Raw genomic sequence first — 15926 nt, 5'->3', positions numbered from 1 at the left:
TGGCCGGTTGGGAAGCTAAGGAATGCTGCTGATTGGCCGGTTGGGAAGCTAAGGAATGCTGCTGATTGGCCGGTTGGGAAGCTAAGGAATGCTGCTGATTGGCCGGTTGAGAAGTTGAAGAAAGCTGCTGATTGGCCGGTTGAGAAGTTGAAGAAAGCTGCTGATTGGCTCTCGTTCATATACTATCTTGAGACTAATTCCCTTTTCTCTATGCCATAATTATTCATTCTTTTCCCATTTCTCTTCTTTATCATTTCCTTTAACCTTGTCTTCGTTAAGTTTTGCTTCATTCTCACTTTTATTTGAGTTTCTTTCTCTTCATTTCTCTTCGTATTTGTTTTATCATTTTCTTTGTCTTGATTCTTTGTTTTCTTCTTGTTTATTCTCTCCTTCTCCTCGTTTATTATCTCCTTCTTCTTCTTCTTCTTCTCGTAATTCGCTATTTTCTTATTCTTTATAGCTATCATTCTTGGACCAGTTAATTTACGTTTATTCCCCTTTCTCTTCCTCCTTCCTCCTCTGCACTTTCTCTTCCTCTCGTTTCTTCTCTTCCTCTTTCCTCTTCTTCTCTCTCTCCTCCTCTTCATCATTATCAACCGTCTTCTCCTCTTCTTTTCTTTATTTCTTGTTTTTTTAATATTGTTATAGTTTGGGGTCTGATATTGTTTAGTTAACGTTAATAAATATTCGTTTTCTTTGATGTGATTTTCTGTCGTATCTAAACCCATTTTCTTTAATTTTTTATATTTCATTCTTATTCGTTTTCTCCTGTGTATCTGATTTTCCTCATCTTTATTCTGTTTTGTATCACTTTCTCTATATCTTGTTTCCTGTGTTTTATCCATTTCTCTATATTTATTGTCCTGTTTATTATGTTTTGTGCTTATTCTTGTTTTTATTGTCAGTTTTGCTTCCTGTGTGATTGTTTTTTCTTCATTTTTTAAGAAGCGAAAGAAGGCAATAAGGATAATTAGAATGACTGGACCTTCAAATCTCACATTCAGGGGTAATTAAGGTCTATCCAGGGCTGTTACAACGCTCGATTGGTTCCTAGGGGCTTTAAAGAATTCATTATTTAGGGTTAGTATTTATTTCTTAATATCTGTAAAGGCTGGCAATTCACCTAAGGGCTTTTCAGGATTTAATAAGGGCTTCCCAAGAGCTATTAATTATTTCTAAGGGCTATTGTTAGTTTTGAAGGGCCAATAGAGGCTAATACTCCACCAACATGCATAGAAATAAGGGTCATTCAATATTCAGACTTACCCTCGCTGCCCTTGGTGTAAGGTCGGCCCCTACTCTCTCCCGTTGGTCTGGTAGGAGGGACCTGATTGCTCAGTCCCTCCTCCAACTCCTTCTTCAGGTCCCAATCAGTCAAAAGGTCTGGGTCCTTGAAGTAATCCTCAGCAGTGTGACCAAACTGCGTGAGGGTGAGAGAGGGCCTTGTTAGTTGTATGACCCTAAATTTAAGGGTAAAAATGTCTCCAAGGCTGTGACCAGATTAGGATTTAAGGTCGACCAGATAAGGATTTAAGGTCGACCAGATTAGGATTTAAGGTCGACCAGATAAGGATTTAAGGTCGACCAGATAAGGATTTAAGGTCGACCAGATAAGGATTTAAGGTCGACCAGATAAGGATTTAAGGTCGACCAGATAAGGATTTAAGGTCGACCAGATAAGGATTTAAGGTCGACCAGATAAGGATTTAAGGTCGAGTTAAAATTTATCTCAGGTCTATAATATTAGTCTTTAAAATCCTCACAGACCTTTTAAAGACCAACAGAATTAAGTACTAGACCTAAATCCTTATCTAGGGAAGTTAAATATGGGATTAATTTAAATCAACTCCCTAAAATCCCTTAAATTCCCCAGATACTTAAAAATTACGTAGAAAATCCCCTAAAAATTCCTTACATAACTCTAAAATCCCCACAGCCCTAAAAATTACTTAAAATCTCACTAAAATCCCTTAAGTACCCCCGAAAAATCCCTATCAACCCAAAAAATTCAAAACAAGAAAATCCAAAACCAGACCTGATCTTTGCGCGTCTCGTCTCCTCCAGCGTCCAGTAGTGTGTGGTAGAGGTGCCCTTCGTCCCTTAGGGTACCAGAGTAGTGTAAGGGTGTCCGGCCAGCCAGGTCCTCTTGGTGGATCAGTTCAGGGTATTTCCGGCTCAGGGATTCGGCCAGACCTGAAATGTGGGCGGAGTTATTGTAATATTAGGAGGGTTGTGATTGGTTGGTTGATTCTTATGTTGTTTTGGGTTGGGATTCTCTCTCTCTCTCACCTCTTCTCTCACTTCCCTCCCCCCCCCTTTCTCTCATCTCTCACCTGTGTGACTGTAGACTACAGCTTTGTGGAGAATATTGCAATGGTTGGCGTCTCTGGTGTAAGCTTTCTTCCGCGTGTCCAAAAGCCCCATAACCTTTCTTGTCTCCCCTTCCTCCGCTGCCTTATGTAGTTCCTCAATAGACTCCTGCAATTGGGTAGTTCGGTTGTTAGTGGGTTTTTACCTCTCTTTACAAGGTAGTTAAGGTTTGTTTACATTGTTTATTAGGTGGTTAGGACATTAATTGTATGTTTTTTTGAGGGGGGTTTGGTTGTGAGGTATATTTGTGTGATTAGTGGTTGTTTACGTCTGTTTACTAGGTAGTTAAGGCTTGTTTACTTGTTTACAGGGTAGTTAAGACACTAATTGCATATTCTTGTGAGTGATTTATCAACTTATCCAACACAACTTTGTAAAAAAACATGATTTACATTTCTAAGATGTAATTTACACGTACTCTGAGCATGTCCTGGTTATTTACAAGTGGTTAAGTGTATATCTGTAAAAGAAAATGCAATTATTAAGCTTTACCTTAGGTGTTTAAGCTGACATGCTCATTTACAAAGCTGTTGTTTACATGTTTAAACTAGAGGTCATATCCATTTAAAATTTTGCTGTTTACAAACTTGCTGTAAATATGACTTAACCTGGACAAGAATATTTACAAAACACGTGAATTTACACATTTACACAACACAAAATTGGTGAATTTACAACATCCTACGAACTACGACACACGAACACACGTATATATGACTTCTTTAAACTACGACACACACACAAAAACAGCCAATAGGAAACGTTAAAATTACTATACAAACACAACAGCCAATAGGAAACGTTAAAATTACTATACAAACACAACAGCCAATAGGAAACGTTAAAATTACTGTACAAAGACAACAGCCAATAGGAAACGTTAAAATTACTATACAAACACAACAGCCAATAGGAAACGTTAAAATTACTATACAAACACAACAGCCAATAGGAAACGTTAAAATTACTATACAAAGACAACAGCCAATAGGAAACGTTAAAATTACTATACAAAGACAACAGCCAATAGGAAACGTTAAAATTACTATACAAAGACAACAGCCAATAGGAAACGTTAAAATTACTGTACAAAGACAACAGCCAATAGGAAACGTTAAAATTACTATACAAAGACAACAGCCAATAGGAAACGTTAAAATTACTGTAGCCAATAGGAAACGTTAAAATTACAGCAACAATAGGAAACGTTAAAATTACTATACAAAGACAACAGCCAATAGGAAACGTTAAAATTACTATACAAAGACAACAGCCAATAGGAAACGTTAAAATTACTATACAAAGACAACAGCCAATAGGAAACGTTAAAATTACTATACAAAGACAACAGCCAATAGGAAACGTTAAAATTACTATACAAAGACAACAGCCAATAGGAAACGTTAAAATTACTATACAAACACAACAGCCAATAGGAAACGTTAAAATTACTATACAAAGACAACAGCCAATAGGAAACGTTAAAATTACTATACAAAGACAACAGCCAATAGAAAGCCACAAAACCACAACATATATTACAAAACCCAGACAGACAAACACAAAAGGAGTTAACTAAACACAAGGACGGGTATAAAAAATAAGATACCATGCTCTAGAATCCTACCAGGTATCGTGGGACTTTTTCAAGGAACTCATTGACGTCAGGATCCCGAGATGACTGTCCTACGAGCTTGACTCCATCACCCTGCATAATCAAATCACTTAAAGGTGAATAGTTCTCATCATCCTCAGCAGCAGTAATGGCCTTGTCTACATCCTCATCTCTCTCAGCACTAGTTCTAGGAGTTGCAGCTCTAGATGGGCCATGGGAATCACTCCTAGATGCCCCTCTAGATGGCCCTCTGGATGGCCCTCTGGATGGCCCTCTAGATGGCCCTCTGGATTGGCTCGAGATGTAGTTTTCTGCGTTTATTTTGTTCGGGGATTTGAGGTATTCTTCCGCGGTGTGGCCATCCTGGTGGGTCAGGTCAGGTCAAAGGTCACAGGAGGTCAAATGAATAGGTGGAATATAAGATAGATAGATAGATAGATATATAGATAGACAGACAGATAGACAGAAAGACAGACAGACAGACAAGACGAGTTAAGTACAGAGTTAATATTTTCAAGACACTAATAAGTAAACACAACACTACTAAGTTACTTAACACTTATAAAACAAATATTAAAGTAGAGTTTTGTTATTAAGTTCGTATTAATAACTTATAAGCGACCTGTCTTAATAGTCGGTATATTAATGGGTCCCTGTTCTAAGGGTTAGGTTAGGTTAAGGTCAATTAGGGGAGGGACACCTTTAAGCTTTTACTGTCGAGAATAAGGTCAAGCTTACCGTGTACTGTAAGCTTAGATACTGTAATAACAACAACAACAATAATAATAATAATAATAATAATAATAATAATAATAATAATAATAATAATAATAATAATAATAATAATAATAATAATAGCAATAACAACAACAATAACAAGCACACTAATCAGGTCTCTCTCTCTGGCACTCACCAGGTCTTGGGCACCCTCGCTGGCACCCTCCCGTAACAAGAGGTCATACACGTTTTGACTCTCCTTGGCACCTGTTAGCCCGGCGTAGTGCAGCGGCGTACGACCATTCTGTGGAGAGGTCAAAGGTCAGAGAGGTCAGAGAGGTCAATACTATCAGAGGTCACATATATTTATTACAATTATCATGTATGTATGTATGTATGTGTATGTATGTATGTATGTACGTACCTGGTCTTCTACACTAACACCATCTGGATATAGACTCAGGAGGTGTTTAACCATCTGTGTGTTGCCTGAACCAGCTGCCAGATGGAGAGCCACGGCGCCATCTTTGCCTCGAGCCATCGCCAGCTTGTCATTGTCCTTCGTCAGGCGTTTGACCGTCCGTACGTCGCCCTTAGCTGCTGCTTCATGTAGTGAGGTGATCTTCTCCTGAGTGTGAGAGAGAGGGGTGAGTGGGGGGAGGGTGAGAGTGAGGGAGAGGGAGAGTGAGGGAGGAAAAGTTCAAGGCTACCAAACAGTGCTACCAACACCAGGGTGGAGAAGGGGGGGGAGGGGAGGGAGTGAAGTGGCGTTACAGTGTTGCTAATGTTCTATTATGTATAAATGAGGGTAATATACTGCTCTCTCTCTCTCTCTCTTTCTCTCTCTCTCTCTCTCTCTAAAACCCTAATAAAACAAAACAACATCGCATATACAGTATAAGACCAGATGAACCACAAAACAAAAGAACATCAACAACACCACGAGACACAATAAACATCACACCACCACACAAGACATCATACTTCACTATCATACTCGTATATCAAGTATTATACCAAGAAAAAACACCTAACATTCCAAGAAACCGTAAAAAATAAATAAATATGACTTCTTTCAATATTTACATTCTCCAGTGATCTGTTATTACCACTTCGGGGGAGTCTGGAGTTTATGATAATTACTTCACTTATAATCTTACAACCAATCAGAAAGTGTGGGGCTCTTATCTGCTGACCAATCACGATGGTAAGTTTTTTATCTGTGGTCCAATCTTGAATGTGATCCTCTTCCTCCCTGGACGTGTGGTGTTGGAGCCTGTCATTAGTGTTGTTTTTAATCGTTTTCTGGCGCCAATATCGTTATTATTTTGTTTTTTTTAATAAAGAATTGAAGGTTAAAGATATGGCCTCGTCTTCTTATAACAGATAGAGATTAATGTATCGTCTTGACCTACTTAAAATATAGCAAGATCCTTTTTAGGGATTTTTAGGGATTTATAACATAACTAGGGACCTTTTTTAGGGATTTTTTAAAAGATCACATAATTAGGGACTTCTAGGGATTTTTTTAGGGATTATTTAAAGACTTACCACATAACCAGGGACTTTTTTGAGGAATCGACGGACTTGTTCATTCCAAGAGGACCTTCCATGCAAGTCCGACCCACGTCCAGAAAGGATCACGTACTCTAAGCTTTCCACGTCCCCATCCCGTATGTACTTTTCAATATCCTTGTCCGTGACGTCCTTGAGATCCTTGTACTCATTCTGGAGGGAGAGTTAGAGTACGGGGGAGGATGAGTACATGTGCTTATATGAGTACAAAAGTGAAAAAAGTACAGTTTATATCTGCAAATCTATGTATGTATGTATGTATGTATGTATGTATATGAGTGTATCTATCTATGAATGTATATATGATATGTGTATTTGTTTATGTACGTCACTCCAAGTATACATATATGTGTATGTACATCTGTGTAAGTATACATGTACACATAACTCACCTTATGACTGTTTCTCCTGGACTTGTTGTGTACGCCTTTCTTGTTCTTCTTGTTATCACTACCGAGTGAGTTTTTCCTACTTGGGTTAAGAGACCTGTGGAAGATAGTGAGATAGTGAGATAGTGAGAAAGATAGATACATACATATTAATAGATATTTATACAGTATATCTAGAGGGGAGTCTGAACTCTCTCTCTCTCTCTCTCTCTCTCTCTCTCTCTCTCACCTGCCATTGGTCCTGGAGGGCGCCCGAGAGTTCTGATTAGACGGACCTCTGGATTGGCCCGACGGAATATCCAAAGTAGATCCTCCCGCCCTCGGTGCCGACAGTGATTCATACACCACCCCGAGGTCCATCTCCGAGGGTTTGTAGCGGTAATGTTCAGCTGTTTTATTATACTGTAGGAGAGTGTATGTATATGTCAGTGGCTGTATACACTCGCTATACACTGATACAACCTCTATACACATGCTATATACTTATACAATTCATCATACACTTATACAATACCCCATACACCCACCCACTCACCCAGCCCACCCACCCACCCCACTCACCTTATCAACATGAGTAGGATCAGACCCACTCTTCAGTAACAAGTTGTAGACCTCTCCTCCGTCCTTCGCTAATCCACCGTAGAATAGAGGCGTCCTACCCTTCCTATCCTGGGTGTATATAGTGGATTGGTTCTTCTGTATTATCCATTCAACCACCTCCATATTGCCCAAAGCTGCAGCCTGTAACGGGGGCAAGAATGGGCAATGGTTAGGTTGAGGGAAGATTTGAGTTTGTGGGGAAGGTATTATATAAAAAAGGCTTTGTATTATCGACTAAAATGCCGTCATATTGCCCTGAGATGTGGTATGTATTAAGGCAAGAATGGGCAATGGCTATAATGGGTTAGGTTGGTTGATGTGTTGAGGGCAAGAGACGGTAGAAATCACACAAGGGCACAAATTAATCATATCAGACCCCACAAAAGGTATCCAATCCCACAAAAGGCATACCAAATCCCCGTAATCCCACAAATAATAGGATCCAATACCTTATGTAGAGGATTAAGACCGTTCTGATCCTTAGCAATGAGGATCTCAGGCTGATCCACCTTAGCGTCCAGGGTCTCCATGTCACCGTTGAGAGCCGCTTGGTGTACCTCCTTGATCTTGGTCTGTGGGGGTGACAACAACGGGGTTCCTAAAGGTATTGTACTGGGTCCTATGCTGTTTATATTAGCAATAGATGGTGTGGTTGGTGTTATATAGATGGTGTGGTTGGTGTTTATATTGGCAATAGATGGTGTGGTTATCACCCACATTATGATATATTAACAATAGATGTAGTTATATCAAGATTACATTAAGATAACTACTTTGTTTATCACGTATCAGAATGGCGGAACAAACTCTTACCATCATCTTGGGACTACCTGACTCTTACCATCATCCTAGGAACGAGATTCAAGAACTACCTGACTCTTACCATCATCCTAGGAACGAGAGTCAAGAACTACCTGACTCTTACCATCATCCTAGGAACGAGATTCAAGAACTGCCTGACTCTTACCATCATCCTGGGAACGAGATTCAAGAACTACCTGACTCTTACCATCATCCTAGGAACGAGATTCAAGAACTGCCTGACTCTTACCATCATCCTAGGAACGAGATTCAAGAACTACCTGACTCTTACCATCATCCTGGGAACGAGATTCAAGAACTGCCTGACTCTTACCATCATCCTAGAACGATTCAAGAACTACTCCCCACTTCTACCATCATCCCAGGAACGAGATTCAAGAACTGCCTGACTTCTTACCATCATCCTAGAACGAGATTCAAGAACTGCCTCACTCTTTACCATCATCCTAGAACAAGATTCAAGAACCGCCTGACTTTATGTGGTTTCGTCTCTTTTAGTAATCTGTATTCTTCACCATCCAAATTACTAACTAGTTCCAGCTTTGGGGAGGTCCTGGTCAGAATCCAGATCTGGTAATCATAGTGATGTTCATACCTGAGAGAAGAAGGTTATTATACATCTGGTAGGCCTTCGTAAACAATGGCGAGAGAGAGAGAGAGAGAGAGAGAGAGAGAGAGACAAGGAAACAGCCATAGACAGACAGACGCAGAATGAAAACCAAGAGACAAACACAGACACAAATAAACAAGACAGACAGACAGACAGACAGACACCCCCCCACACACAAACTAACCCCCCATCCCCCACACACCCACCTTCTCTCTTCGGTGGGGTCGTGATCTTGCTCACAGGGGAGTTCCTCTTCTGTGGAGTCCTCCGCTTGCCCTTGGAACCACCGCTTCCTTTACTGCCAGACCGCTTGGTGACGTGACGTATATCCTCTGGGTGGGCCATATAGTGAGCCGCTGTCTTGCCCTTATTGTCCTCTACCTGAAGGTGGGGGAGGTACTGTTACTACTATTACTACTACTACTACTACTACTACTACTACTACTACTACTACTACTACTACTACTACTGATTGTTTACATGAGCGTGGAACATTGAATAGATAGGAACGCTCGAACACTCCCCAGCGACCATTCCACATTCTTTGAACATTTCCAGCGACCGTACAAAACATTTCCAGCATCAATAACCACCACAACTACCACAACTACCATCATCAGTTACTACCACAACTACCACAATCACCTCACCTGTGTATCCTCGACAGCTTCACACAGTACTTTATACATATCATCAGGTAGACGACTTGCGGCACAGTAGTGTAGAGGTGAACGGCCATCCTGGTGGGAGACAAGGCACACATTTACTTAACTCTACTTTATCTCTACTTAACTCTACTTAACTCTACTTTTCACTCTATTTCTTGTTTGTGTTCTTCTTCTTCTTCTTCTTCTTCTTTCTCTCTCTCTCTCTCTCTCTCTCTCTCTCTACTTGTTAACCAAGGAGGTCATCCATCATTTGTCAGCCTCAATGACCTCCTGGGTGGTCTGGGCAGAGAGAGAGAGAGAGAGAGAGAGAGAGAGAGAGAGAGAGGGAGAGAGAGAGAGAGAGAGAGAGAGAGAGAGAGAGCGACACACTTTCAGCCGCCCTCCTTATGTGTGTCTGAGTGGCACTTTGTTGTGACCTGTATCTAAGGTGGCATTCCCTGGCACCACACATGACCTACCTTATTCTGGCCCTCCCTCCCTCCCTCCCTCCTTCCTCCCTCCCTCCCTCATTCCTCCTTGCTCCCTCCCTCCCTATTGCCCTCCTCCCTCCCTACTGCCCTCCTCCTTCTTATTCCCCTCCTCCCTCTCTGCCCCTCTCTACTGCCCTCTTCCTTCCCTCCCACCCCCCTTACCCTCTCCCTCCTTCCTCCCTCACCTGACCTAGTGCACCAGGTGAGAGTCTCTATGTTGATGACTTTGAAGGTGTATCAATATTGACTGCTAGAGTGTGTGTCACCCCCCCTCTCTCTCTCTCTCTCTTTTTTTTCTCTCTGTCTGTCCTTGTCCGTATGTAGATATTTAAATGTATGTCTGTGTATATATATATGTACGTATGTATGTATGTTCGTATGGTTATATATAAATAAAACCAAATTAAGTACAAATCCCAGAGTACAAGTATAAATTAGTACACATGTGAGTACTACAAGTCTACAATATCTACAGAATTTCCTCTATTTCTACAAACATATCTACGCCCTCTAGTGGACAGGTGCGTCAACTTACCTGTCATTTACTGTCAATAAACATATCTCTAGTCAAATTACCGCCAGAAGTGGGTGAACGTGTGTTAGTTTAGTCACGACAATAGTTTTTTCTACACGTCAGTATTTCTCACAGCGACCTTAAATACACTCTCTTAGCCCTCTGTTTTTACGTTGTCGTCTTAGAAACCGTAAACTATCGTAGGAGTGAGAATGTGTCAGGTTAGGTTAAGTGGGGTGTGGTGGGGGGTGTAGTGGAGTGGGGGGTGTGGTGGAGTGGGGTGTGGTGGAGTGGGGGTGTGGTGGAGTGGGGGGTGTGGTGGAGTGGGGTGTGGTGGAGTGGGGTGTGGTGGGTGGGGGTGTGGTGGGTGGGGGTGTGGTGGGTGGGGTGTGGTGGGGGGGTGGTGGAGTGGGGGTGTGGTGGGGTGTGGTGGAGTGGGGTGGGGGGGTGTGGTGGAGTGGGGTGTGGTGGGTGGGGTGTGGTGGGTGGGGTGTGGTGGGTGGGTGTGGTGGGTGGGGTGTGGTGGGTGGGGTGTGGTGGAGTGGGGGTGTGGTGGGTGGGGTGGTGGGTGGGGTGTGGTGGAGTGGGGTGTGGTTGAGTGGGGGGGTGTGGTGGAGTGGGGTGTGGTGGAGTGGGGTGTGGTGGAGTGGGGTGTGGTGGGTGGGTGTGGTGGAGGGGGTGGTGGGTGGGGTGTGGTGGGTGGGGTGTGGTGGGTGGGGTGTGGTGGGTGGGATGTGGTGGAGTGGGGTGTGGTGGGTGGGGTGTGGTGGGTGGGGGTGGGTGGAGTGGGGTGTGGTGGGTGGGGTGGGGGTGGGGGTGTGGTGGTGGTGTGGTGGGTGGGGTGGGTTGGTGGGGGTGGTGGGTGGGGTGTGGTGGAGGGGGTTGGTGGGTGGGGTGTGGTGGGGGGATGTGGTGGAGTGGGGTGTGGTGGAGTGGAGGTGTGGTGGGGGGGTGTGGGGTGGGGTGGAGGGGGTGTGGTTGGTGGGGTTGGATTAGATTAGTCGTAAAATGAGTAAAAAGTGGGTCATTATTAGTTCAGTACTAAACCAGGCAGCTGTTATGCGAAATGTTCTAGTTATTGGTTCATATTTGAGCGTTGGGGAGGGGGAGGTAGTTAAGATAGTGTGTGTGTGTGAGTAAGTGCGCGTTTTGTGTGTGTGTGTGTGTGTGTGTGTGTGTGTGTGTGTGTGAGTTAGTGCGCGTGTTGTGTGTGTGTGTGTGTGTGTGAGTTAGTGCGCGTGTTGTGTGTGTGTAAATAATAATAATAATAATAATTAACGGTTTATTGAAAGCTTGGCAGCCAGAAGGCTGAAAATATACAGTTACATATTTGGGGAATGGGTTACGAATTACAAATAATATACAAGTGACATAAGTGACACAAATAAGACATATAGTAACTTAGATGGGGATCAGCTCAAACTACAGTTCATTTCAACATAGTGACAGTGTGTGTGTGTGTGTGTGTGTGTGTGTGTGTGTGTGTGTGTGTGTGTGTGTGTGTGTGTGTGTGTGTGTGTGTGTGCAAGTATATGAGTAAGTGCGCGTGTTGTGTGTGTGTGTGTGTGTGTGCAAGTATATGAGTAAGTGCGCGTGTTGTGTATGTGCGTGTGTAGAGTCTAGTGTGTATGTATGTGCTGTGTGTGGAGTGCGTGTATGTATGTATGTTGTATGTGTGTGTATGTATGTATGTGTGTCCTTTACTATGAGAGAATTCCTTCATGCTGCTTTAACTACGCTCTAACGTCACATGAAGCAATGATTACACCAATTGCTTCAGCCGTGATGCAAATTACCTCAATGACAAGAGCGTAACGAGGAGAACAAAAGGGGTCAGGTCAGGTTAGGTCAAGTCAGGTCAGGTTAGGTCAAGTCAGGTTAGGTCAAGTCAGGTTAGGTCAGGTTAGGTCAAGTCAGGTTAGGTCAAGTCAGGTCAGGTTAGGTCAAGTCAGGTTAGGTTAGATTAGGTTTAAAATCAGGATGGCAAAATCGTTTAAAGTTAAGATGACCTGTATAACAACATCACAACCCGGAAATGTGACCCCTAACAGCCACTACACGACCCGGAACTAGGATAAGTGTCTTGGAAAGTAACTAAGAACCCATTTCCAACCAATTCTCTATTTTGTGACCCGGACTTATTATTGTTTCGCCTCGCATGACAGCTGGTTATATCAGGGTTGAGTTATAGCCTAAACCGAGCGTAAGAGGGCTAGATCAGGGTTCACTATAGCGAGAGAGAGAGAGAGAGAGAGAGAGAATTCTGCATTGGCGATAAATAAACCATGTATGTATGTATGTATGTTTGTATGTATGTATGTATGTATGTATGAAAATGCCTTATTACAGCATATACATAAACCATACCATACACTATACATATCAATTAAATAATTAAAAAAATACACACACACTCGTATACACTTCTCCGTATACAAAAATTATCTTAAGTATATAAAGAAATACAAATATACCTAAACCCTATAGTATACAAGGTAATATGTATGAGTTATGTATGTTTTAAAGAATCATACATAATATACATACTGGTGGGTGTATACATGGACCTTCCTGGTATTCATTTTTTTCCCTCCAGGATGAACTAAGATCGAGTAGCTTCACATTATTGATTTCCCATAATATAAAGTTCAAATATCTTCAAATCTAAGCTAAAATGACTTAAAATAATCCAACTAGTTTAAGTATTATATTATTTACGTTTATTATAAGTTAAATAAGTTCAATAAACTCTAAGATTTGTTGTGAAATATTTCGTTAGTGATAATAAATTAACACGCGTCGTACTTCATCCTGGGGGGAGAAAATACGCCTTTGAACCACGCCTTGGCAATGTTTGTTTACATCGTAGTCATGACCACCGCTGTGTTCTGATTCTGGCCACGGCATCGACTTCCTCTTAAACTCTTCCACGTCATCCAAACATGCACTTACTTAAAACAGCTAAAAGTTCAAGTAATTATACACTTAGATTTATTACTAAAAAAAAACCCAGTCATAGCAATTTAACTTCCATTGAGTGTCGTGTTTGAAGAATCGAAGTCACTTTAAGGGATTGGAATAATGATTTGTTTCTACTCGAATATTCGTTAAGTGCTTTAAAAGGAAGACGTTTTTATTTAATATTCCGAATCGTTGCGAAATATTGAGTTGAGATTATTATTATTATTATTATTATTACAACAGGTGGAAATACTATTGCCAGTCTCCCTCCCCCTCTCTCTCCCCGTCCCCTCCCTCCCCCTCTCACTCCCTCCCTCCCCGTCTCCCTCCTTCTCTCCCTCCCCCTCACCCCTCTCACCCCTCCCTCTCAACACACAGTACCGCCAGCCATTCACTCAATAGCCATAAATAATGTATAACCTCCAGGGCAGTGCCACCCACCTTGGCACTCACCAACCCATCCAATTTGGCACCTTATATGTTTGGGTTCTGTCTGTCTGTCTGTTTGGTTCTGTCTGTCTGTCTATCTGTTTGTGACTGTCTGTTTCTGCCTCTTTCCCTTAATATCCTCCTCCCTCCCTCCCCTCACTACACCTCACCATTATTACAAGACACGGTTGTATAATCATCACTACAGACTTGACACGTAACTTAACCTTCCCGTGTGTACATAACCGTGTGTACATAACCGTGTGTACATAATCGTGTGTACGTAACAGTGTGTACGTAATGTATGTTGTTAGTTTTATAAGGTCAGTTAAATAACTTATCAATATTTTGTATTTATTTAAAGAAAATATCAATAATACATAAGTTCATGTATACTTGAAAACATACAAGGGTTTATCTTGGTATACATGTAAATACACAGTCATGTATTACGACCACACGTGTATGATTGTTGTTGTTGTTGTTGTTGTTATTATTATTTCAACATTCTCTTAATTATTGTGTTAATAAAGTGTATCTAATTAATGGTATAGTCTCAATACAATATGACCGCCATTTTGGTTATAGAAAACGACACACACACACACACACAACAAGTGATGCGGGTTGCTTCCTTTCCCACATAAGTAGCTCTTAAGTTAACGTGTATGATAAGTGAGGTAAGCATCGTTTTAAGTAAATATTAGTGAGTAAACACGTGCATAAGTGCCTAGCAATACACACATGTGGACACTTACACTTAACATATGTGTGTATGTTATGTATGTAGTCATGTGTGTGTATGCCATGTTGGAGGATTTTATATTGGTACACACGCATATACACACAAATATACACACAATCACACACAATCACACACACACACACACACACATACTCACACACACACACACACACACACTATCACAGATTAGCTCCTTGTGGTGATTAGAACCCAATCATAGGTCAACTAGGAACCCATATATTCCAATCACAAGGCACCGAATTCCTTAGCCTAGGATTAGAACCCAATATACTGGTTCGGGGATATATCGAGAGTTCAACATCACGGTAACACCTACTGGCTGTCTCTCCATAGGTGTGTCTACATATGTCTAATTACTACATATAGGAGCGATTATACCGATACCTTGTGAGTTATATAGTGTAATTTCTTGAGCAGGTTCTATTATATAAGGCACAGTTGTCTAGGAACTATTTGTCTATATGTGAATAAAACATATATATATATATATATACATATATGTACACTATCTCATATATATATATACATGATAGGTATACTGTACGTACATAATCCCATCCGTATATATATCTGTAAGGGAATTCTACACACACACACACACACACACACACACACACAACGCAAACACCTGTCTATAAATTATCTTATATTTATGAGTTTGTGAGTATAAACAGGTGAACAAGGACCACCCACACACACACACACACACAACGCAAACATCTGTCTATAAATTATCTTATATTTGTGAGTTTGTGAGTATAAACAGGTGAACAAGGACCACCCCACCCCCCCCCCTACACCGGGACTCAAATAAGAGGATGTCGTGAGTACATGTAATCTATGAGGCCGAGTCCTTGGAGTCATGTTGGTGAATTTTAGAGGAGGCGAGTACAGTATTCTCCTTTACATAACCCGAGTGCACGTACTCTGCCACTGCTTCTAGTTCACCAAAAGTCGGACTTGGTGACTTGTTGTAGCGTTTAAACCCCCCAAAACCGAAGCCTGGTGAACGGAAGAGTCGTCGGAGTTCACGTGAGGTCATACTTGGTGATTCATCCTGATTAATAAACTCATCTCGACTATGGAATGAGGAAAACATATCCAGAGTTGAGTATTTCTTCTTTTCCTTACCATTATCCTCCGCTGCTGATGCTAAACTACCATTCGACCCGACACTCGTTAAGCTGTTCATGTTCTCTGATGATCCGTGACCTGAATCATCCGCTGGTGATATCTTGGAGTGGTTCAGATCATGTGGTCGGTGTTTCGTGAATGGTGAACCAACTTGAGGTCTTGTGAGTTGGTCTTTTGGTTCGTCTGAGGTTTGGGTTCGTGGTTCATTTATTTCAGGTGTGTCTTTGGTCATTGTGTTTTGAGCTGAGGGCCCCGTGGATACTGAGGGCCCCGTGGATACTGAGGG

The 15926-nt window shown here is 41.7% G+C and overlaps 1 protein-coding gene across 1 annotated transcript in view; it reads right to left on the bottom strand.

Moving 5' to 3' along the window:
* LOC121867651 overlaps window positions 1–15926 on the bottom strand; it is a 40486-nt gene that overhangs the window by 14343 nt on the left and 10217 nt on the right. The window contains exons 6-20 of the mRNA XM_042367666.1: window positions 9349–9438; window positions 8939–9079; window positions 8521–8534; window positions 8192–8240; window positions 7716–7838; window positions 7228–7407; window positions 6896–7068; window positions 6670–6763; window positions 6254–6430; window positions 5127–5330; window positions 4899–5006; window positions 3998–4348; window positions 2334–2478; window positions 2036–2193; window positions 1267–1420 (exon numbers count right to left, since the gene is read on the bottom strand). Coding sequence (XP_042223600.1) covers window positions 1267–1420; window positions 2036–2193; window positions 2334–2478; window positions 3998–4348; window positions 4899–5006; window positions 5127–5330; window positions 6254–6430; window positions 6670–6763; window positions 6896–7068; window positions 7228–7407; window positions 7716–7838; window positions 8192–8240; window positions 8521–8534; window positions 8939–9079; window positions 9349–9438 — 2161 coding nt within the window. The remainder of the gene's footprint in view (window positions 1–1266; window positions 1421–2035; window positions 2194–2333; window positions 2479–3997; window positions 4349–4898; window positions 5007–5126; window positions 5331–6253; window positions 6431–6669; window positions 6764–6895; window positions 7069–7227; window positions 7408–7715; window positions 7839–8191; window positions 8241–8520; window positions 8535–8938; window positions 9080–9348; window positions 9439–15926) is intronic.

The sequence above is a fragment of the Homarus americanus genome, unplaced genomic scaffold (genome assembly GCF_018991925.1).
Source record: "Homarus americanus isolate GMGI-L3 unplaced genomic scaffold, GMGI_Hamer_2.0 scaffold46583, whole genome shotgun sequence".
NCBI classification, from domain to species: domain Eukaryota; kingdom Metazoa; phylum Arthropoda; class Malacostraca; order Decapoda; family Nephropidae; genus Homarus; species Homarus americanus.
Note: the sequence above shows the minus strand (reverse complement) of the source record. Positions and strands in the feature narration are given on the sequence as shown.